This window comes from Talpa occidentalis, unplaced genomic scaffold (genome assembly GCF_014898055.3).
Source record: "Talpa occidentalis isolate TD23 unplaced genomic scaffold, MPIMG_talOcc4v2.1 talOcc4.3, whole genome shotgun sequence".
In the NCBI taxonomy this organism is placed as follows: Eukaryota; Metazoa; Chordata; class Mammalia; order Eulipotyphla; family Talpidae; genus Talpa; species Talpa occidentalis.
Genome location: NW_023603184.1, coordinates 151,069,980 through 151,092,337, shown reverse-complemented (window position 1 = coordinate 151,092,337; position 22,358 = coordinate 151,069,980). Strand labels below are relative to the sequence as shown.

Here is a 22,358-nt window from a genome sequence, read left to right as displayed (position 1 = left end):
GAACTCGCCGCAGACAATCCGTGCACCTCCTGGGGCTGGAGGAAAGGGGCTCGGAGCAGGTCCCGAAGGGCCAGGACGGGAGCGAGGCCTCCTGCAGAGAACGGCCATCCCAGCCCCGGCAGCCCTCCCTGCTCGTGTCTCCTCCACCCTCTCCCGCTCCCGGGGGCCAGGCAGCAGCAGAGAAGCCCACGGCCTCCTTGAGCCGCCTGCCTCCGAGTCACAGGGCTTCACCTGCCCCTCCTGCCCCGCGCCCCAGGAGCGGGCCCCGGGGGCCTGCCTGCAGGTGGGGGCAGGAACATGTCACCTCCCCTGACAGTCTCTACCATTTCTATGGTGACTGAGGTCTGGAGGTGGACAGGGGACAGCCTTCTCTGGGGTTCAAGGGTATTCAAGAGAAAATGACCATCAGTCACTGGACTTGGGGGTCACCAGTGCGGCAGCATTCTTCATTTATAGAAAACAGTTGACAGGTCCAAGCTGGGAGGGAGAACTGGGGTCACTGGCCACACTAGGTGCTAAGGAGGGCCTGGACACCTCAGAGAACAAAAAAAAAAAAACAAGGACAGGCTTAAGACAGGTTCTTCTGCTGACCAGCACAGCCCCAGCCCGGAAGACCAGCTCAGCCACCCCAGCCCCACTGACCAGCGCAGTCACCCCAGCCCTGCTGACCAGCGCAAGTCACCCCAGTCCCGCAGACCAGCTCTGCCACCCCAGCCCCGCTGACCAGCGCAGCGGCATCGCATGAGCTCGGGCAGGACAGCCCAGTGGCAGCTTTGCTGGCTCTGTTGGAGCCTTCTAGGAGGAGGCGTAGCTGTGCTGGTCTGTGGGGCTGGGGCTGTGCTGGTCAGCAGAAGAACCAGTCTTAAGCTTGTTCTTGTGAGGTGTCCAGGCCCTCCTTTGCCCCTCGTGTGGCCAGTGACCCCAGTTTTCCCTCCCAGCTTGGATCTGTCCACTGTTTTCTATAAATGAAGAATGCTGTCGCGCTGACTTTGCAGGACAGCCAGCCGTGGTGGGTCTCCCGCCCGCACTGTGCCTCGGGCAGCTTCTCCCCTGAGCCTGCCGAGTGTTCTCTGGCCTGAAGCCTGCGTCAGGTGCTTCCGCCCCTCCCTGGTGGTGTCTGGGCCTTCAGGCAAGCCCGATGGGCCCTTTTCTCTTGGCTCTGCTCAATTTCAGCCCCCAGAGACATTCCAGTCAAAGCTTTGGTAACGAATCATGCCTTCAGTTCTCTGTTTTAAATAGGGAGACATAAAGTCATGCCTTCAGTTCTCTGTTTTAAATAGGGAGACATAAAGTCGCCCCCTGAGAGTGTGCGAGACTCGCTGCCGTGAGCAGGGCGACACTTCCCTCCCTTCTCCAGAATAAGACAGTTAATTTGCAGAAATGCAAATTAACATTGAGCGAACCGGTCAGCCAAAGGAAGAAAAACAGTTGTGCTTGAGTCACAGAAAGAAACCGAAGTATCACGTTAAACAGAAACTTTCAGAATTGTGCTCACGTCCAGCAGCCCAGCCCCGGGCAGGGGATTCTGGGGTCTTTGTCCTATTAATTTCTCCAGACGTAATTTTTACAGATATCAAAACTATCAAATAACCCAAATAAAAAATCTGACCATATAACAGATAAGGAAATTTGTTCAACATTATAACTTAAAATATTACAACAATCAAAATTGACAAGCAATTTCTTTGTCAGACCCTTACAACCATAGGTGTTTTAGAGGAGCAGTGCTCACGCTTATGTGTGCGCCAAGGCCAGGCATTTCTCCCAAGAGCCGGCGCTTCCCATCGAGTTCCAGCTTACTCTGGAAAACACCAAATAGGTACAGTTCATCTAATGTCTTTCCCATCAGGAAGGGGAGACGTTTTATGGGGTGTCTCAGGAGCTCTGCTGACATTCGTTAAAATTCCTCTCATCAGTCAAATAAAAGATGCCCAGTTTTTCCCTTTCGGATTTCTGGGAAGCTTTGTCCTAAGTGTCAGGAAAGAAAAAAACGTGGAGTTGCAATCAGCGCTCTGACGGCTTTCTCATCCCGAAGCGGAGGGTCAAACCTTCACTTTTATGTTGATCCCGGAACTGGAAATTTTCGCTTTCAGAGTACAAACTCCCGTTTTTACCTGACGTTAAGGGCTCATGCGCCTGGCGTCAGCCACCACATAGACAACATCTTCCGTGCAGCTTCGTCGGCACGTGGGTTTCAGACCAACCCATTCAACTTCAAATTAGTTTCCATTATGTTTCTGAGCTCAAAACTTATCGAGCTTCAGAATTTAAAATTTTATTCTTGGAGGCCCCCAGACACGGAGGGGGCGCACCCCGGGGGCCTCGGCTGGGTTTCCCGTGCCACGGAGCCGACCCCCGACTTCCTTACTCAGCGCTGCCTGCTGGAAAGGAAGGTCGACTCCTTCCAGGGGGCCAGGTGGCTCGCTCACCTGGACCGCACAGCCTGCAGAACAGCCCAAAGCAAAAGGGAGGCAAAAGGGAATTGGAAGGCCTACAACAAAACTCCCCCAAATAAAAAGTCTGAAAATTCAAAAGAAAAGCAAAAATCACAGCAGAGTCGGAATCAGCCCCTGCCTGCGACCCAGCATGACGTCCCCTCAGGAGCGAGTGCTCAGAGCGGAGAACCAGATCGCCCAGCCCCGCCCAGTCAGGCCTTGAGTGAGGAGAAGTGAATCGCACGCGGACACGTGCAGGCTCTGTGCCTTTTTCTTTTTTAGAAGTTTATTAGGATTTTTATTTATGCTACAAGAACTGGGGTGCAGGTCCGAGGTGCGGGTTGAGAGGACTTACCAGAGACAGTGGGGAGCAGAACAGGCAGTTCCACTAAAATCCACTGCTGAGGGGAGGGGCAGGGAGACGGGAGGGGTCTGCAGCGCCCTGCGGGTCACCTCCCTGGCTGGAATAGAACTCAGGCCGCAGGGTGATAGCCTGAGACTTAGCCCCCAGGCCACCAGGGAGGCCCTAGTCTCCATACCTCTAATCCAAGTTCATGCAGCGGTGGCCATGGGGCCACCCAGCACACCGAGGAGCTGCCCTGCCTGTGGCAGTGCCTGGGGAAGGGCTCGTTTACCCTCAGGGCTGATCACCCTGGATGACTTTTTCCTGAGTTGAAACCAAATCTGTTAGTGTGTAACCAGGGGCCACACCGGGACCCCAAACTTGAGGGGGTGCATCCTCTAAAACTGCACCTCCAGTGTCCGCCCCCAGCTACCCCCACAATGGTGCCCCTGCCCCCGCGTCACTGTATGGCCTGGCCTGGCTGCGCAGGCCTGCAGGCAGAGGCCCGGGGCGCCCGCCCACGCCTCGGCACAGCCTGGCTGCATGAAGGGCGAGCAGCTGGCTGTTGGTGAGCGACTGGGTGGCACCCAGGGGCCTCAGATTTAAGGGGCCTGTGCTCTGAAACGGGGTCCTGCCACCCGCTGCATGAGGACAGAGGGCTCGCATGCTCAGCGCGAAAAATGTTTAATAGGGTCAGCGCTCGGGAAGGTAAGAGGATGTTCCCGGTAGAAGTTCACCAGTAAAACACCCCCATTACCCCAGACCTGCCCCTCCTGCCCTGCGAGGGGCCCTGGGGGTTTGGGGGCTGCCTGCAGGTGGGGGCGAAGCGTGCCTGGTGAGCAGGGGCCTCCCCTGGGGGCTTGATTATCCCCAGCAGTGTTTAGCAATTGCTTTGCCTTATTCATTAAAATAGAAATACTCCCTCTTTTAACAGCGCCTGCATGGAGGAATGGAAGGCGCCTCTGAACTCTGCCCAGGGGGACTGGCCATGGGGGAGGGACCCCAGCACCGCCCAGCCCCTGCCCTTGTGCCAACAGCCCGGCTTTGACTGTCGTGTCACCCTCCCCTCCCGGGAAGCCGCAACCTTGCTGCAGTGGGCTGTGCCCGGAGTCGCCCGTCGCCAGCCTCATCCGGTCTCTGTGGCCTGGACGGGGCGCATCCCGTGGCCACTGGCCATGCCGGTGTCTTCCTGCTAGCCCGCCAGGCCCTGTGGAGAGCGGTGTGGGGGCGCCTCCTGGCCCGCCCTCCCTCCCCGGACCCCAACGCAGGGGCAGCCTGTGTGTGTCCGTGCAGCGCCCGCATCTCCCACTCCATCTGCGCCCCGCTAGCCGCCTTCTCCCTCTTGGGCGCTGGGCCTGCTGGGTGCCTCCCTGGGGGAGCCTCCTGGGGGGCCTCTCCTGGCTGTGGCCCTCGGCCGGCAGGTCCCTGTGGCCTCTGAGGGACGGGGCTGCCGACCCCTGTGGAGAACAGCGCTGTTGCCGCAGAGGCTTGGCCTGGAGGCACTCGAGACCCTTCTGCATTTGGCTGTTGATGAAGCTCGTTGACCTTTGAGTTCATTTTAAGGAATTAAGGTCAAGGGAAGGGTTGACAGCGGGTGTTCAGACTTGAGGACCGTCTGTGCTTCCCGTCTGCTGAGGCTGCCCCGCCTCCTGGGACGCCCACCCAGCCCGCGGTCCTGCTGGTTCCGGCGCCCCGTGTCCTGCTGGCTGCGGAGCTCCAGCTGCCGGGCGGCGGGACTCACGTTCTTCGTCCACGGGCCGGAGAGTCTAAGTGAGCCCTGACGGGGCAAATGGGCCGCGAAGTGGGAGTTGCTTGGGTCTCTGAAGAGCCAGTTTTTTCGCCCCTTGGACGTGCTGCGTGTGGGCAGCGGTGGGCTGGTGGCGTTGCTGGGCAGCTGGGCGCCCGGCAGGGTCAGCCGTGGCGTCTGGGGGTGGGGGAGGGGAGAGCCTGATGTTCCGGGCCTGGCTGGACCCAAGTTCCACCCGGCTTTTCAACATCACCGTCAGGGACAAGGACCCCGTGACGCAGGGGGTGCCGCTGGGGTGGGAACCCTCTTGCCTCCTGCCCCGCAGGCGCGGGCGGCTTGGCCGCAGCCCTTGGCTGGACCGCCTCACTTCCTTGGGCCCGTGGTGTCGCCTGTCGTGCTCTCGCCCTGGGGTCAGCGCCGCCAAGAGGCCGTTTCCCAGGAAGGTCTGCGGGCTTTGCCCAGCTGTCCGCAGCCTCCGGCCTCCCTTCAGCTCTTGGCTCGGGGCCAAGTCGCCGTCCCCTGGTCCTCAGGACGGGCTCGGTGTGCAGCTGGGAGCAGCTGCCCAGGCCAGGCTCACGGGCCCCGAGCAGCCTCTGCCAGGCCAGGCCTTGGTGCTGGCCCCACCCTGGAATATTCTGCTCCTTCCTTTATTCGTCTGTCCTCACAGCAGCGCCCCGGCTATCTGGGCGATGGTGACCCTGGCGCCCCGTGGCCAAGTCCTCCCCGTCTGTTTTTCTTCAGGATGCGCTTTAGGTCGTCGGAGCCCGTGCTGGGGTTTAGAACACCTGGGGGGACTCGGGTGCACGTGGGGGACAGGGGTGCAGGAGCCGCGTGGTCCGGCCTGGCCCTCGCTGGCTGGCCGCGATTTGCACTCGCAGCGTCTCTAGCTGGCCTTTGGCCGGGGCTGCTGCTGGGCGCTGCCGGAGGAGCGCGGTGTCTGTGTCGAGGCTGCTTTCTGTTGCTGCTGGCGTGGGTTTCTGTCTGGCCCCTGCACCAGCCTCCGTGAGGGCCTGAACGGTCTCCGGGGGTCGCGCTCCTCTGCCGTGAGCCTGTCGTGCCCCTCAGGCCTGTCGTTTCTCGTTCCTGCCCCGTGGCCACCAGCACCCCTGCCCGGGGAAGGAGGGTGGGGGCGCCTGAGTCCTCCCGGCCCGGGGAGCGGCGCCGCGGCTGAGAGGTGCCGGCACCCCTCCCGGGGTGCCATTTCTGGCCCCCCTCTTTGCTCTCTTGGGTTGCTCCGGCAGCCGCAGCCCTGCTGAGCCGGGAGGATGGCCGAGGCGCGGAAACAGGGCCTCCTGATCCGCCACTTTTCTCTGTGGTCACTTAATAGGATTTTAAACGGAATGTTCTCTGAAGGATTTATAGTTTCCCTCTTTGGAAGGTTTATGGTTTATTCTGTGAAATTGGGTCTGTTACAGTTTCCAGGGGCAGCCGAGGGAGGGAAGAACCAGAAGGTAATCCTAGACTCAGCGTTTGCAGGAGGAAGCCTCAGCCGCGCTCGAGCTCGTGGGGCAGGGACTGTGGGCACAGGACCGTGGGGCAGGGACTGTGGGGCAGGGGCCGTGGGCACAGGGACTGTGGGGCAGGGGCCGTGGGCAGGGACCGTGCATAAGGGCTGTGGGGTAGGGGCTGTGGGCAGGGACGGTGGCAGGGGCCGTGGGCAGGACTCTGTGGGGCAGGGGCCGTGGGCAGGGGCTCTGTGGGCAGGGGCTGTGGGCAGGGGCCGTGGGGAGGGCTCTGTGGGCAGGGATCGTGGGAGCAGCACCATCCCCTGGGTGTGTGGCAGAAGTGAAAGTGAGGCCTGACCCTGGGCGTGGAGCCGGTGCCGGCTTGTGCTCCCAGGGTGTGAGGGAGGCGGGCCGCCGGGGTCTCAGCACCGCTCGCCCTCTCCTTGCGGGCTCCTAGTTCAGGGCGCGGGGTGGGACGTGCAGGGCAGGGCGCAGTCGGGACGTCACGGCGTGCGGGCGGGTGTGACGGCTGCGGAGCTTTCGTGGGGCTCTGGGGGTCGCGCCAAGTGCTCTGGGCGGCCTGAGGCGAGGCCGTGCCTTGACGCCGCCAGCCCTCCTGGGAGCAGCCCTCACTGGTTCCCGCGTGTCGCATGGCGTTTGCGGCCCTGGATGGAAGGGGAGGCCTGGATCTCCTTTCCCCGACGTGCTGACTGGCTGCCCCGTCCGTTTAGCCAGTGACCGTTGCCCTGGGTGGCCCAGAGCCCTCTGCCTAGAGAGATGCTAGGGGGCAGGGGCAGCTCCGGGGTCCTGGGGCCTGTGCCCCGGTCTGCACGGCCACCTCGTGGCTGTCTCTGAGGGGCCTGCTCCTTGCGGCTGCTGTCGGCCCGGAAGGCGGCCGGCGCTCTGGGGCTGTGTCCGGTGCTCCTCCCGGCTCTGTGCTGACCCCTCCTCTGTGGCTTGGTCATTGCATTGCATTGGGGAGACGTGAAGCCTCCTTTCTGCAGCATCTTCGGTGCCCCCGGGGCTCGGGAGCCCATGGCCTGGGCACCGAGCGCTGTGCTTGATCTCCCCCGCTCGCGTCCTGCCGTCCGAGGGACGCTGGGAACCATGGCCCTGTCCAGTCTGGGTGCCCGGCTGGCCGGAGCGGCTGGCACCAGTGGGTAGGGCTGGGCATGTCCCGGGTGCTCCTGAGGCCCGTCCGCCCCTGCGGCGCCCGGGCCTGCCCCGTCCTCCCCATGCCCACGATCAGAGGTGGAGCTCGCTCAAGGTCTCCGTCCTGGGAACATGGCAGCGGCCTGAGGTTCCCCGTGGTGCACAACGCCTGGGTCCACGCAGCGGCCAGGGCGCAGCGCTGCCGAGGGGTTCCGTACCGTTGACTTGGGGGTCCGCGGCCCTCCTGAGCAGAGAGGGCACCCGTCGCACACCCCTCCTAGGCGCAGGCGCGTCCTCCCAGTGGACGGCAGCCCGGGCCCGGGCCTCAGCCCTGTGAGTTCCAGCGGGGTGGGTGGGCAGGGCTGGGCCAAGGGAGGGCAGCTGGCGCCCTGCAGGCTGCGACCGCTGACGGCCGGGCTCCTGTGGCAGGGGCTGTGCGGCGCTGCCGGTGCTGGGAGCGAGCGCCCCCACGGGGGGTACCCACCTTCCCAGACGGAAGAGCGGCCCTCGCGGGCAGGGTGTCCGGGACTTTGTGCTGGCCCGGCCTCCCCCTCTCTGCCACCCGCTCGCACTCAGGAGTGCGCGGCGTGTTCCCTCCGTCTCCACGTGTTTTTGCCCCCGACTCTGTAGCTTGGGGGCTCCGATTCTTCCTCTGTCCTCTCACCGCCAGGCTGTCGCCGCCTTCGGTCTCGGTCCAGTCCCACACTTCCTGGGCTTTTAATTCAGCAGTCATTCGTCACGTCTTGTTGCAAGTGGCGGTCATGTTTTTACTAGCGGCATCGATCGTTGACTTGCCCTGGCTATTAAATCGTAGTTTGGGGTCGTCCGCTCCGACTTTGCTTCTCCACACGCTGGTGTCTCGGCGCTCGGCTCTGAGCGTGAGGCTCTCAGAGACACACACCTCGCCGGGCTGAGGGGTCTGTGTGTGCCGCGCCTGGCTGCGCCGCCGGGGGAGCTGCTGGACACGGCGTGGCGCGGGGCTGTCCACGCCACCTATTGGCCCAGCTCAGGTTTGGACGAAGGCTCTTCTTACCTGAGGGTAAATAACAGAAGTCACCCCAGGGCCCTCAAAGAGGCCAGTATGAGGGAGAAGGGAGATACCCCGAAATCAGAAGACAAGTGGACCTCTGGGGCGGGTCTGCTGTTGACCGGAGAAAAAAATTCTCAGACGCCTTGGGCTGGCGGAAGACCTGGCGGCACAGAAAGTCACGGGGGACCAGCCAGCTGAGGGGAGCAGAGGGCGGTCTGGGGGAGTCTGCGGGAGCAGCGCCAAGGGTAAAGCTGACCCGGGAGCTAGTGGCTGGCGCCCACAGTGCAGAGCCACCCCCACCATGCCCACGCTGGCCGAGCCAGCCCCACACAGGCCAGTCTGGCCCCCACTCCCGAGGGCGCGAGATGCGGCTGAAGAATGACCGGGAAGCGGAGCTATGTGTGCCGGTGGGTTCACGTTTGGGGCAAGTGGAGGAGAGCCCCGGTGGATGTCGGGGGCGGGAAGGCCCCGCAGAATCCTGACGTGACAGTGAGAGAGGGTGTCATCAAAACTCAGAGGCCCCCAGGCCCGGGGACTCGAAGGGCTTCTGCACCCAGCCGCGGGGGTCGGGGGCAGAGCATGGCGGTGCCAGGAGCACCCCGCCGCGGAGGAAGCGCTGCTGCTGTCCACTGAGAGAGCATCCTGAATCTGCAAGAAGCGAGCCACACGCTTCCTAAGGGAATAACAGGCAGAGCAGTTGTTCCAGGGCAGGGGAGGGCACCCCGAGCCCCAGACCTGCCCGCTCTAAATGGGTTCTGCGTCTGCTGCGTCCAGGCGAGACAGCCCCTGGCGTAAGACCTGTCATGGGGAGGGACCTGAGTGCAGTTAGTGTACATCAAGACCAGAGAAGAAGGAGAATATAGTTTCCAAATCCAGCGCCCCAAGTCCTCGGTCCCCTCGTGGCTAAATAAATGTCCAGTCAAACAGGGCTGGCCCACAGCAGGGCCGCTGAGGCCCGAGGCCTGCCCACATCGAGTTCACCTCCTGGTGGGGCCCACAGAAAGGGCGGCCCGGCCCGGCCCAGCACGTCTGGGACAGATGGAGCAAAGTCAAAATTGAAGTCAAGGTAAAGGCCGCCACTGTCAGCCTCCCCCGCCGCTACCCGCGGCTCCGCCTCCGTCGGGGTCTCCCTCCGTGCCCCGGCGCCTGGTGCGAGTCCCAGGCCGACACAGGGCTCGGCTTCTTCACTTACCCCTGCTCCGGCCTCCTCCTGCCTCCCCTCCCTTCGCTCCTGCTTCCTCGGGCGGGGCAGGGGTGGGCCCCCTCTCATGGGGACCACAGCGCCTAGCGCCGGAATCCGAGCTGCAGATCATGTGACTGGAAACCACCTAAGTGCCCGCCTCAGGGATCACCTGTCCCCTGGGCTGCGGGCCTGGGGAGGCGCAGGGGAGGGGCGGGGGGGGGGTGCCCAGTCACCGGGACTGGCTCGGGCTGCGAGGCCGCAGGGCGCCTTCTCCGTTCATTTGAGTCTGAAAGTGACACGTGCGGGCGCGGGGCGTGTCTGGGACGGCCCCTGGAGGGGCCCGAGGCGCCCGTGGGCCAGCCGGCCCAGGGCTGGTGGGTGAAGCGCTGGGGTTACGCTCAAAGCCGGGGACCTTGGGAAGCGCCTGTTGTGGGGTCAGCGGGCAGGGGCTTGCCGTGGGCTGGATGCGCCGGGGTGGACAGGGGCGCAAGACGCCAGCCTGGACACCCGCCGGGAGCGGCCACTCTCTGCGACGGCCTCACGGACTTTTCCCCAGAGAGTGAAACAGCCCGAGGGCTGGCGCCTGGGGATTGGGCGCTGGGTCCGGGATGGGAGGCGAGGAGGGGGCCGGGGTCCCGTGCCGCGCCGGGGCTTCCTTGCACGCCTCTCCTGCCAGGACAAGTCAGCTGGGAAGGCCTCGTGTGTGCCCGAGCCCCGCGCAGGGCACCTGCCCCGCGTCCCCGCCCGTCCTGCTCGCGGGGTCTCCGTGGGCCCCTCTGGCGGTCAGAGCCCCAGCGCTGCCCTTAACCGGTCTCTCTCTCTGCCCCGCAGGCCCCCACCCCGGAGCCCGGTGAAGCCGCTGCGCTGGGCCTGCGCGGACCTGGCCGGCGCCTGCCTGTGGCCGTGGCTGCCTCGTGCATCGGGGACTTTGGAGTCTCTGGAGCTTTCGTTTATGTGGAAATTTTGAGCCATTTTGAGTCTCTTCGAGGCGTGGACGCTGCTAGCAATGAGCTCCCCAAGCCGCCCAGGTGAGGAGGGGGCGGGGCCGGGGGAGCCCACGGAGGCTGGGGGCCAGCCTGGGGCTGTGACCCACTCGCCATCCTGAGTGGCCGACGTCTCCTCTGATGCCAGGAGGGTGGAGCTGGGCTGAGCGAGGGGCCAGGGTCATGGGCCTGGAGAGGTGCCTTCGTACCCGGCCCGTGGCCAGGGTGGGTGGGGGTGGCCTCTGGGGCGGGGCCACTGGGCTCAGCTCATCCCATGGGCTCCAGGGAGCTAGTCGGCGGCCAGCCAGGCCGGAAGCCACGTGTCTGGTCTTGGCCTGAGCCGTGGACACGCTCAGGGTGCTCTCCTGGCAGTCACTGAGCGTGGTTGTGACGAGCCTGATGTCCTGCCTGTCCTGCCAGAGGGCCTGGCCCCGAGGGGAGGCCGTGGCCTGCCAGGACAGGTGTGTGGCGGCCCCAGGCACCTGGCGGCTGTGAGGCTTGGCGGAGTGGAGGCCGAGCTCAGGGTCCAGCCTCTCCCTCTGGGTTCACCCAGAGCCTCGGGCCCCAGCCAGGGCCATGTGCAGCTTCTGGTCCTGCCTGAAGGGCCTGTTGACTTGACTGTTCTTGTGCAGCAAATGGGAACACGTGTGGGCCTGAGCTGCACCCAGGGCCCCTCGCCTGGCGCCGGGCCGGGGGTCCTGCGTCCCGGGGCTGAGGTCAGGGGCGTCTGTGGAAACCTTGCGTCTGGCATAGTGGCGTACGTGGGATCTGCCTGCCTGTTTTCTCCCATTTTCACGTGTCATGAGCCTCTCTGGGTGTGTCCGAGACGGGCTCGCCTGCTGACACGCGTGGACGGGCTCTCTGCAGCATCCCACAGAGCGGTCATTTGCTGGCCGCCCGCCCTGTGCCCGCGTCTGTGAGTGTTCCGTGGGGCAGTCCTGGGAGGTGGGACCCTGGTGAGTGGCGTGTGCAGGGGACACGTGAGGCTCCTGTCTGGGCCCTCCCGGGGGCTGGTGGCCACTGTGAGGCCGCGGCTCTGGTGCTGGCAGGCGCTCCTCGGGCTTCCTGCGTGCCGCTTGCTGTTTCTGTCGCGTGAGAGACTCGGCCTCTGGACATGGCGCGTGGGCCTCTGGGCGTGCACGCTCGCCTGCCCCGGGAGTGCCGGCACATGCTCCCGCTTCCTCCGTCCCACCCCTCGCCTCGCCTGCTCGCCTCCGGGTCTGCAGTTAGGCCGTGTGTGTCGTGCCCCCTGGGCGTTAGCGGCTGTGGCTCGCGCTGACCCAGGTCTCAGCAGAATGGGACGGTCTCTCCGGCTTTTCTCTGCCCTGAAGTGCGTTCCGTCCCCCAGACGTCCGGGCCGGGCCCTCTGGCTGACTGACCTCCCTCGCCGTGCCCGGGGCCCTGCGGTTCACCCCTTGAGGGCCGGCTCAGAGCGGCTGGGTTTGCCTCTTCTCCTGCGCTGCCTCCGCCAGGTGTGTGTGCGCGCCAGGAGGCTGTGACCGTGGCCAAGCTGGCTGAGCGGCTCCTGCGCCCTCTGTGTGGGCGTCGGCCGTGCGGCTGTGCTTGGGGCCTGGAGCTGGCTGGGCGTCCCCTTTTCTCTCCGGTGCTCAGGTCTCAGGGGTCACCCTGCCTCCCAGAGCAGCCTCCCTGAGCCGTAGCAGGGGCCTCCAAATAGTGCCTGCCCCTGCCTGGAGCAGCGTAAGGCCCGCAGGACCCACGCCGCCTTCTTGGGGCCTTGGCTGTGGCTCGGGCTGCCTGTGGATTGCGCCCCCTCCTCGGGGTGATGGGACAGCCCCCTCCCCCACCGATTGTCCGATCTGCTGGGCCCCATCAGAAGTGAGTTTTCTAGGAATTCCTCCAAGTTTCTTGTCAGGGTGCCCTGCCCCCGCCCTCCTGACCCGCGGCGTGTCTGTCAGGGCTGGGTCTGGGAGGACAGAGGCCTGCACTGCGAAGGGGGCTGCCGGCCGGGCCACCTTCTTCCCCGGGAGGCCAGTCCCTTCTCGGCAGCCCCAGTGTGGCTGCACTGGGGCCCCTCACCCTGGAGCCCTAGCCCCCCCACTAAATGCCTCTTTGGGGGGCCCCCCCGCCGCTCAGCTGTACCCCCTGGTGTTGGGCGTGGTGTGCCTCCTGGCTTTATGGCTGTTCTTTCTGGACTTTGCCGGAGCCAGGCCCAGGCCCTCTGACGTAAAAGCTGCTAACTGTCGGGGTTTTATTGCTCCGATGACTGCTTCCAACGACGCGAGCGGCCCGAGGAAGGCCTGGATTCATTTAGCCGGAGAGAACTCTCCCTTGATAGTACGAAAAACGAAAGAAGCTTCTGAAGGAGTCCCGTTGCCTCCGCCTTCCCCGGGGCTGGGCCGAGACAGGTCAGGAGGCTGCGGGAGGACACGGCCTCTGCTGGGTGGGCGCCTCCTGGCCAAGCCGGAGGGTCAGGCCCAGCGGGGCCTGTGCCCGTGCATGCGTCTGCCTGTGGGTGCTGTGCCTCAAGGACGCTGGCCACTTGGCGTTCCTCAGCAGGGTTTTGACGCCCCGCCCCTCAGGGCTGTTGGCCGTCCTGCTGGGGCATTTTTGCCTCGCGAAAGCCCCGAGCACCCCCACCAGCGCCCCAGGATGGTTCCCGGGACCTGCCTGTGGTCAGAGGAGCCATGCCCTTGGCAGAAGACCGGCGGGGCGGGCGTGGCATCGACCTCTCATGTGTCCCGTGTGCCCACATCTCAGCGCAGGTGTGTGTGGTGTGTGTAGACACAGTGATGATCTGAGGGGACTCGTGTTTTAGGACCGGTGTGTAGTTCTGGCTTCTCAGTGGCCTGTTCGCCTGAGCTGCCCGTCTGCAGAAAGGGGCTGAGGAGTCTCCGCCAGCACCTGGCAGCGGGGCGCTGCTCCTGCTTAGCTCCCAGTGTGCCCTGGTCAGGGGCGCTCCAGGGCCTGGGCCGGGCTCCGGCCCTCCGTCTCCTTCCTCAGCTCGTGGCCTGGTTCCCTCCGCTCAGGCTGCCCGGGCCTGCCCGCCATGGGGCGGCCTCAGGGAGGCGCGCCCTGTGCCTGTAGAGCTGTGCTCTGCAGGGACCGGCAGTTCTAGGAATGTGGCAGGGTTTTAGTGGAGGAGGTGGGGGGAGGCCCCGCTGCAGCACGGAGAAGCCGTCTCTTCAGAGCAGCTGTGCGGGTGGCTTGTGGGCCCTGAGCCGCAAGAGGCGCCTGGAATGCTGGGAGCCAAGAGTGGCCTTGACTGAGGCCCAGGCCCGGCTTTCCAGGAGAGATGGCGGCCGACAGCCTCCGGAGCCCAAGCTATGGCCAGGAGACAGGCCCGTGTCCACGCCCGCCGGAGACGGGGCGGCCATGACATTGGACATGAGCATCCTGTGACCTTTCTTCGGGCCTGAGAGAGGCCTGGGGCAGGCTGGTCCCTGAAGCAGGGAGTGGACCACCTGCAGACCACAGGCGGGGGTGGGGGGGGCACCCAGGACTGGAGGACGGAGGCCCTGGGGCTGCTCTGTGTATGCTGAACCCTATATCCCAGGGCGAGGCCTCCCGCTTCTGCACCTGCCCAGCCTCTCGCCCGGCACCGGCCTGTCTTCCCCAGGCCCTTGTTATCCAGGATCTTAATCAGTCAGGGTTTGTTCTGGAAAATCACAGAGACATACAACTTCTTTTCAACCTACTTAAAAAAAAAATCCTCAAATTGTGTTTTGTCTTTTAGAAATCAGGACGCCTCATGTGAAGAGCTCTGGAAACTGTCAATGGGGCGTTGATGGTTTGTTTTGGGGATTCTCTGAAGAATTTTACAGTTTGTGGAGCATTTACATTTAGGTTGTGTTTTTCAAAGCCGCCATTGTAGAAATGCAAATTTCTGAGTGCTGAGATGCTGAATGCTGGATGATTAATGGCTCTGAGATTGGGGAGTGAGTGGGGTCCAGAGAGGGCACAGTCACCCATGGCCTTTGAGGGAGGGGCTGGAGCAGGGCGCGGCGGGTGCAGCGGAGCGCTGGAGCCCGGTGGGCGAGCGTGCAGACCCTGCCCGCTGGCGCTGGCTTCTTCCTGCCCGGCCCTCAGGAGGCCAGAGGCACAGCAGCTGCTCTGAACCCAGCTGCGGGTTACTACTTCGTGCAGGTGACCCTCCGAGGGAGTGGGAAGCGGGAAGCTACGCTTCTGTCTTAGAGGTGAGGGCAGCGGGTTGGCCGCCGCCGAGGCCTTGTCCTCAGGTCAGGCAGCTGATCAGAGCCCAGCCTGGAGTGGACATGGCCAAAGCCCCCTTTCTGGGCACCAGCAGGCACTGCTCCAGCCCCCGCATGGGACTCCCAGGCGCGCCCCCTTGGTCCAGTGTGGTTCAGGTGGTGGGAGCGACGGCAGGGGGTCATGGGCCCCAGAGGGAGGGGGGGTTGGAGGAGTCAGCTGGGGGGGGGGCAGCAGGCTGGCGCTCACCTGCGGGGGTGCAGTAGAGGCAGGACTGGGCCTCAGGCTGGAGCAGGGGGGACGCCCCTGGCTCAGGACCACGTGCTCTTGTCCCCTCTCGGTTCCAAACCACCCTGTGGCCTGGAACGCGTCCTGGCCCCATGTCCCCCATCCCCCGTCTGGGGCGCGTGGCCCTGCAGCACCTGTGCGCTTGGACGAGCCCGAGTGTGTCTGGTCCTCAGCCGAGCTGCTCGCCAGTCCCGGGCAGGGTCCGGAGCCGAGTGGACGCTTGGCCTGCCTGGCTGGTGGGAGAGGTTGAGGGTTTTTACTTTAGTTCCACTCAAGAGCCTTTTATTTGCACACTTCACGGGAACACGGGAAAGAGCAGGCGTGTTTAGGAGGAGGACGGCGATGCTGTCCCTGGGACGGGGTCGAGCACCATTGCACAGGCAGAACCGCGTCTGGTCAGCCCCTCGCCTGCCAGTCTCCCGGACGGGCCGTGGCCTCCCAGGGGCCGGTGTAGAAAGACCCGGATCGGCTTCTTCCTTGCGGCCTCCTGTCCCCTCGTCCCGCAGAGCGAGAGGAGGCAGCACAGCGCCACTGGCCGCGGGCTCAGCGCTGGCCCCCAGCAGCCCCTGCGCTCGCGCCTCTGTGGGACAGGCTCCCGCGTCAGGGTGGCCTTGAGGGACTCAGACCCCTGCCGCCTCGGGCCTTGTCCCCTGCCCGCTGTGGCCCTGCCCGGGGCTGGGAACATTCCCGCCGAAGTGCACGGGGTGTGCAGACGGCCCCACCCTGTGCTTGCGCTGCCGCCACTGGGCCGCGGAAAGGCGGTGTGAACCCGACGGCCTCGGCTTGCATGGCGTTGGAGCGCGTGTCCGGCAGCGACTGTGACGTTGGCTTCGGTCCCGACGCGCCCCTGGGTCACGAGTGGGGTTTTCCTCGCACGTCCCCTCTCCTGGGCTGCCCCATGAGCTCCCCTGAGGGCTTGCCGCGGGGGCCGCGTCCCGTGGGCTCCAGGCCAGGCAGGAGCGGGTTGTGCGGGGTCTGCTGCTGAGGGGCTCCGCCAGAGGGCCTCCCTCCGAAGGGCGACAGAGGCCGTCCCAGTCCTCGGTCCGTTCCTGTCACATGCGGGCGGTTTCGCCAGCCGCGGTCCTCAGTCCTCTGGAGACTGGCCTCGGGCCGGCGGGTCTCTCTTGTGCCTGCAGCCGGGGCGTTGGCGCCGCCCTGTGGGATGCGGGTCCCGGTTCTGCTCCTGGCGCTTGGGTGTCTGCTCAGGGCTGGCTCCCACCTGGCGCCTGAGCGGACCCTGAGCGCCGTCCCTCCCTGCGCTGCTGGTGAGCGGGTGTCCGGGCCCTGGATGGGGTCTCAGCGTCCCCCGCCCCGCTCACTCACAGACGCCAGCCTGCTTGCCGGGCTCATGTGCAGCGGCCGCGCTGGCTGCCCGCCTGGCCCTGCTTGCTCCTGGGTGGGGTCTTCCCTGGTCAGGATGCCACTGCCGTCGCCTCCTCAGACGACGCCCTGGCCGCATGTGGAGTCCCTGGGATGCAGGCCCCAGCCCTACCACTAGCGGCTGACCCGCTCTGGAGCCCCATGCCGCCCTGGCTGCTGCGGAGTCCCGGGGCTGAGCACGCCTGCTCGAGGACAGGGCACTTGGCCCACCTCTGGCCGTCCATGCACGGGGCGCGATGGGCAGCGGGTTTAGGGTGTTGCGGCACAGAAGGCAGGAACCGGTTTCTCATACTTTACATCCTGACACCTGAGCTTGAACATCAAGTTCTAGTTTTTATTTACTTTTTTAAAAAAATATTTATTAGTGCATACAAGAGTTGGGGTGTAGGCCGGAGGTGTGGGGGGGGGGGTGAGAGGATTCACCAGAGACAGAGTGGGGAGCAGAACAGGCAGATGACTGAAGACACTGCTGAGGGGAGCAGCGGGCGAGACAGGAGAGAGAGGTCTGCTGCGCCCTGTGGGCAGCTCCCTGGCCGGGGATCGAACTTGTGCTGCAGAGGCTATAGACAGCTTCATAGGTTGCGTCTTAAGCCCTTGCATCCCAGGGAGGCCCTCTAGTTTTTATTCATTCATTTTTTTTTTAAATATTTATTTATACAAGCACTGGGGACAGTCAGAAGCGCGGGAGGATGAGAGAATTCACCAGAGCCAGAGCGGGGAGCAGAACAGGCAGACTGACGAAGTACACTGCTGAGGGGGGCAGCGGGCGGCAGGAGAGGTCTGCGTGCCAGGTGGGACTCTCGCCCGTGGCCAGGGATGGAACTGGCGCTGCAGAGGCTGCGGGCAGCTTCGCAGCCCAGCGCTCAACCGCTGCGCCACCAGGGGTCACGCCTCTGGGTCACAAATGGGGTTGTCCTCGCAAGTCTCCTCTCCTGGGCTGCCCCGTGCAATAGTGCCGCGGCAAGCGGCCCACCTCTAGTTTTTATTTAAAAACAAATATGACTATACCTTGAGCTGGAAGTCAAGCTTGCTGCTTCCTGAGTGCCTGCTGGTTGCTGAGGCTCCCAGCAGTTGGGGTTGGCCCTGTGCATCACGTGGAACTCGGGGGCTCTGAGGACAGGGTGGGGCTGGGGCACGGTTACTGGCATGGGGCAGAGAGTGCGCCTCCTTTCTCCACTCCCCCTCAGCTTGGTGGCAAGGGAGGCACCCTAGGGGGGGTCCCCCAGCGGCAGGCCTGGGGGATGTAGATGTTGATTCAGCTCGTGGTGGGGACCTGCAGCTGAAATTTCACCTCTCTTTCTGGGTACCCTGCTCTCCTGTGGGCATCTAGTCTGTGGGTGGCGCTCACCACATCTGGGGTGCCGTCCGTGTCCCCGAGGGTGCCATGGCTCCGGGGATGCTGTTCTGCTTGCGCAGAGAGCACCCTGGGATCTGGGCACCAGAGGCAGCTCCCCAAAGAGCTCTGGCTCTTTGTCTCCAAGTCTAACCCTGGCACTGGAGATCTGAGGGGTGCCCCTCCCTCCCCCAGCCCACAGAGATGGCACCGCTTGTCCTCTTGATCCACCACAGTCCCCAGCCTGGCCAGTCCTCCCTGCCAGCCTGTCCCTCCGGGATGTAGCCCTCGACCTTTGTCTTCCTGCCGTCTTGTCCCTGCAGCCAGGGCATGCCTGGGGGCCTTGGCCGCCTCTATGCCCTGCTTGGTCGGCGCCCGCCTCCTCCGTGCCCCACTCCTTTGCACCCCCCTCCTCTGTTCTTAGGTGACCGTTGAACTGCAGCGCAGTGGCCCGGCTCCGCAGGCACACAGACCTGGCGCGGGGCCTCCCGCCACAGGCTGCTCACTGCTCCGGCAATGGCCTCCACCAGCCTCAGAGCCCTGGAGGTACCCTCCCCTCCCCACCCAAGGGTGCTGCCTGCCTCCCCGACCCCTGGGACTCGTGTTGCCTCTCTTTGAACTTCGTGTAAATGTAGCCCCGCCACTTGCCCACTCTGCTCTGCCCTCTTCACCCCGCGCCTGTACGTCAGTCAGCGCGCCATGGCTGTGTCCACTCCCTGGGGCCCCGGGGCACCTGGCTGGGCTCTGCTGTCTAGTCCTGGGGCTGCCCCACTGCCCTTGGTGAGGCACGAGGGTTGAGGGCACCGGGGGCCTGCTGCTGCCAGAGCCCTCCTGCCCCGTCCACTGGGCCCCGCGCGTCAGCTGGCATTTCTCTGCCCAGGAAGGGTGTGGTGCCCCCTCTGCATGCTGGACGCGGCCCTGCCCCCGCTGGGCGCGCCTCCTACTGCCAGGCAGAGCCCCCGGCCGTGCTGCCTGCGCCTGTCGTCGCCCCGCGCCTTCTTCACACTCCCCGTGAGCAGCTGCTCCTCACGGCAGTGCAGCCCCCTCTGGCCCCTTTCACTGACCTGTGCCTGCCCGAAGGCCACGGGGCTGGTGTCTCTGCCTAGAAGCTTCCCTGACTTGCCCTCCGCTTGCAGCTGTGGTCCGCGCGGGCCTGATTCTTGCTAAACATGGCAGAGGTGAGCGCGATGGTCACTTGTGGGCTTGGATGGCCAGGTGGCCCAGCAGCGTTTATGGGAGACTGGTCCTGCCCACACCTGGCCCTTCAGCCTGGCTTTTCCGCCTGACGCCCACCTCTGCTCCGTCCCTGCACCGCCCCCCGGCGTGTGTGCTCGTGGTCCTCTGCAGCACCTCCGCTCCATCTGCGCAGGAGCGCCACGTCCTCTCTGCCGGGCGCCCTGTCCTCGCACGTCCGGGGTCTTCGGCCAGCGGCTGGGCCGAGGTGGTGGCGTCCAGGTCTTGCGTGAGTCTCAGGCGCGTTTCTCCAGCGCGCATGCCACGCGAGAGACCTGCCGCGGGTTTGGTGCGCCACTCGCGGCCCGGCCGTGCGGGAGGGCTGGGCGGGCTGGGCAGGCTGGTGGGCTGGGCGGGTGGGCAGGAGGGCGGGCGGTTGGGGGGGCCGGGCAGCCACTGCCACTGTTCTTGGCGTGCCCTTGCCGCCTGAGTGGGCGTGGACCATACGAGGCCGCAGACGTCAGATCTTTCCCTCTGTACAAAAAGATGGCGCGTTCACTGGATCCAGCGAGTCCATTGGTCCTCGGCTACCCCGTCGTGGTTTCCTGGTTTCCCCTCTGGCGAGCGCGCCGCCTTCTCCGGACTGGCTCTGGGGTCATTGAAGCCTCCGTCTCTTCATAAACCCAGCCACGGTTCTGGCGCCGCCAGGCGCTCTTGCTGGTGCTGGGCCTTGTCCCGCGCGGGGTGGGCAGCCGGGCCTGCCCGGCGCCGTTTGCTGCTCGGCCTGCGGGCTGCCGCCGTCGGCGCCATGTTGCTTCAGCTGGTTGTTTTTTGCGCCGTCCTCTCGAAGCGGGCGCGCCTCAGCCGCCTCCCACCGTCGGGCCCGGTCCGCCGGCCCTCTGGGCCCTTCTGGGGCGTCCGTGTTGCGGGCAGTTGCTCTCCCCGTGCCTGGACGAGTCTCTGCGGAGCGTCCGCTGCGTGTCCGTGTGAGATCCGTGACGCCCCCGCGGGCCGAGGCGGGCTCTTTGGGCTTGGTTTTCCTTGCCTCGGTGTTCACGTGCTTCGTTTCCTCCAATTTTTTCCCAGCCCCTGGGCATTCACGAATGTGCGGGTCCAAGCCGCTCCGGCGCGCTGGGCCCCGCGTGACGCGTGGGCGGCGCCCCTCCTAGGCCGCGAGCGCGCGTGGCGCTTTCTCTGCGGTCCCTGCGGTCGCTGCCCGCGGCGTGTGCGTGGTTTTAAAGAAGCAGGCTTGGTTTTTCTGGATGTTCTCCGTTGAACTTCAAAACAAATCCATTTCTGCTCTCTTTCCTTGTGTTCTTTGGAGTTACTTTGCTGTTTTGTTTTGTTTTTTCAAAGCCAAATGAGGTCGGTGTCTCCCCGCTGAGCCTCCCAGACCCCCCTTGGCAGCACCCGCACGACTGGCGTCCCCGTCTGTGCCTCCCGCTGCATCACGCGCGCTGTTTAAGGTCAATTTTCATTGTCACTCGGCTTGGAATGACCCTAATTTCCTTTTTATGTTTTCCTTTGACCCATGGTTCTCTGGAAATGTATTTTGTTCCCGTCATTTGTGGATTTCTTAGTTTCTGCTTGTGTTATTTTAATTCCGGCGTGGCCTTTGAACCACGTTCGATTTTGGACGTTGTTTGAGTTTTGCGTCCCCGCCGGCTGCGCGGTCGCTTGTGGGTGGCGGGGCAGCGCCGGCCGCCGGCCTGGCCGCAGTGCCTGTGCTGACCACCCGCGTGGGGCTCCTGCCGCCCGCTGCCGTCCGTGACCGCTTTTCCCTTCGTGGCAGAGGACGGCACCCACATTCCTCTGCCGTAATCGAGGACTGGGATTATTTTGCCTTCAGTTCTGCCAGCTTTTGCTTTTGTGTGTTTTCACGCTATTTTAAGCGCATGCAAATTTAGACTCTCACGCTCTCTGGCGGGGCGGCTCCTGCTCCCTTCTCGTGAACTGTCTCATCTCAGTTCCCGTGAGGCCGGCCCGCTCCTCGGCCTGCCCCGGTGCCGGCTCCCTGGGCTCCGCGGGAAGCCGCCGGCGTGTTCACCCCCACCTGGGCCGCTCTGAACCCACGTCTATGGCCAAGACACCGGGGCTGCTCACGCCTCGCGCAGATGCCGTTGTTATAGAGCAACCCCGATATTAAACGGGTTCCTGGCTGTGGGTCCTCACCCGCGCGCTTTAAAGGGACTTATGAATACTCCACTGCAGACACACGCCAAAGGGTTCATAAAAGGTTTATTTACAAGAGGAAAGGAAAGAAGGAAAATGTACACCTCAGGGAGAAACTAGGGAAATAAAGTCTTTCATGCGTCCTACCCGAGCCGCCGACCTGGAAACCCAAAGGCCCTCTCCGAGCTGGCCGGACGCTGCGAGCTGGCGGGGAGCCAAAAAATGGAGAGAGCCCCAAAGCCCACGAGTCTGCCTTCTGTACCCACCTGGCTGCTGAACCCCACCCTCAGGTCCCAGCCACCTTCCCTTGGGTGGGGATGGGATGTGGCGTTCCCAGTGTCTTTGGCTTTGGCCTGGGGTGGGGGTGGCGTCCACGAAGCCTGTGTGGGATCAGCTTTAGGACAGCCTTCTCCCCCTAACACCGTGGCAGCACCTGCGCTCCGGTGGACTCGCGTCAGCGGCAGTGGCGCCGAGTGTTTTATGGAGGTTCTCTTGTGAGCCCCCAGCTCTGTGTGCGAGCCCCTTCCAGCCCCCCCGCCCCCCGCCCAGCGTTTACCGAGGGGTCCCCTGGCCCCACGCGATGAAGAATCGTTTCCGTATGTAACTCATGGGCTTGGGCGGGAGCTGCTTTCCCGCCACGGAGGGCGAGGCTCTCGCCCCCAGGGGCTTCACTGTCTGCCGGTGAAGGCTGTGTGGGTGGCGACACCCAAGCCCCGGCTCTGGCTGTCAGCTCCCCAGGCCGGGCGGGGAGCTCCCCGTGGCGGGGGCCCCGCATCTTCTCCCAGCCTGTCCTGCCTCAGCTCCGCCCTCGTGCTGGCCTGCAGGGACCGTCTCTGGGGGCCGGTTTAGAAATGCTTTACTCCATGTAGTTGCTCATTTAAATCACTAAAAGAGAAACACACATTCAGGGACTGCTTGGGAGCGCGGTTGTCCCGGGGCCCCATGACGAGAGGCCCTCGCGGGGTTGCGAGGAGGCCGCTGTTGTGCTGTTCCCTCGGCGGTGACAGCCACGGTGTGAAGGTCAGCGCTCAGCTCTGGTCCAGGGGTGGCCCCGTGCTCTGTGCTGGCCCACACGGCCCTGGAGCCGGGCGGCAGTTCCTGTGTTCCCGTGCTGTGTTCCGGCAGCCCCCTCCCACCGGCCCTGCCCGGCAGACAGGGCAGCGCCATCCACCTGGACTCCAGCTACCTTCGAGGCTTTTCTGCTGTCAGCCGCCTCCCAGCCAGCAGAGGCTCAGCCCTCACAGCCGCCTCTCCCATGGGGAGGAGGGGGCAGTGACAGGTGGTGACGGGGTCGGGGGTATAGGCCGGAGCGGGGTGCTGGCTGGGTGCCGTGGCCAGGTGGGCACTGACCCTGCCTCTCTGTTCCGCGTGTGCTGTGAAGGTGATGGTGGGCTCAGCCCCTCCCCCACCCCGTGGAGTGGGCCCTTGGGGCTCGGCTTCCTTCTCTGGAAAATAGGACTTGTGAGGCTTCACCTTGAGGGCTCGGCAAGGGTCCAGAGAGGCGGGCAGGCAGCCCAGCGCCTGGCG

At 64.6% G+C, this 22,358-nt stretch overlaps 1 protein-coding gene across 3 annotated transcripts in view; it reads left to right on the top strand.

Moving 5' to 3' along the window:
• Positions 1–10,257: 10,257 nt before the first annotated feature.
• Positions 10,258–22,358, top strand: part of HDAC4 (histone deacetylase 4) — a 105,790-nt gene continuing 93,689 nt past the window's right edge. For 2 of the 3 annotated variants that reach the window (XM_037524289.2, XM_037524291.2), the window contains exon 1: positions 10,297–10,363. In XM_037524289.2, coding sequence (XP_037380186.1) covers positions 10,342–10,363 — 22 coding nt within the window. In that variant the 5' untranslated portion in view covers positions 10,297–10,341. Of the gene's footprint in view, positions 10,364–22,358 lie in introns of all 3 variants that reach the window. The other variant, XM_037524288.2, reaches the window with a different exon arrangement.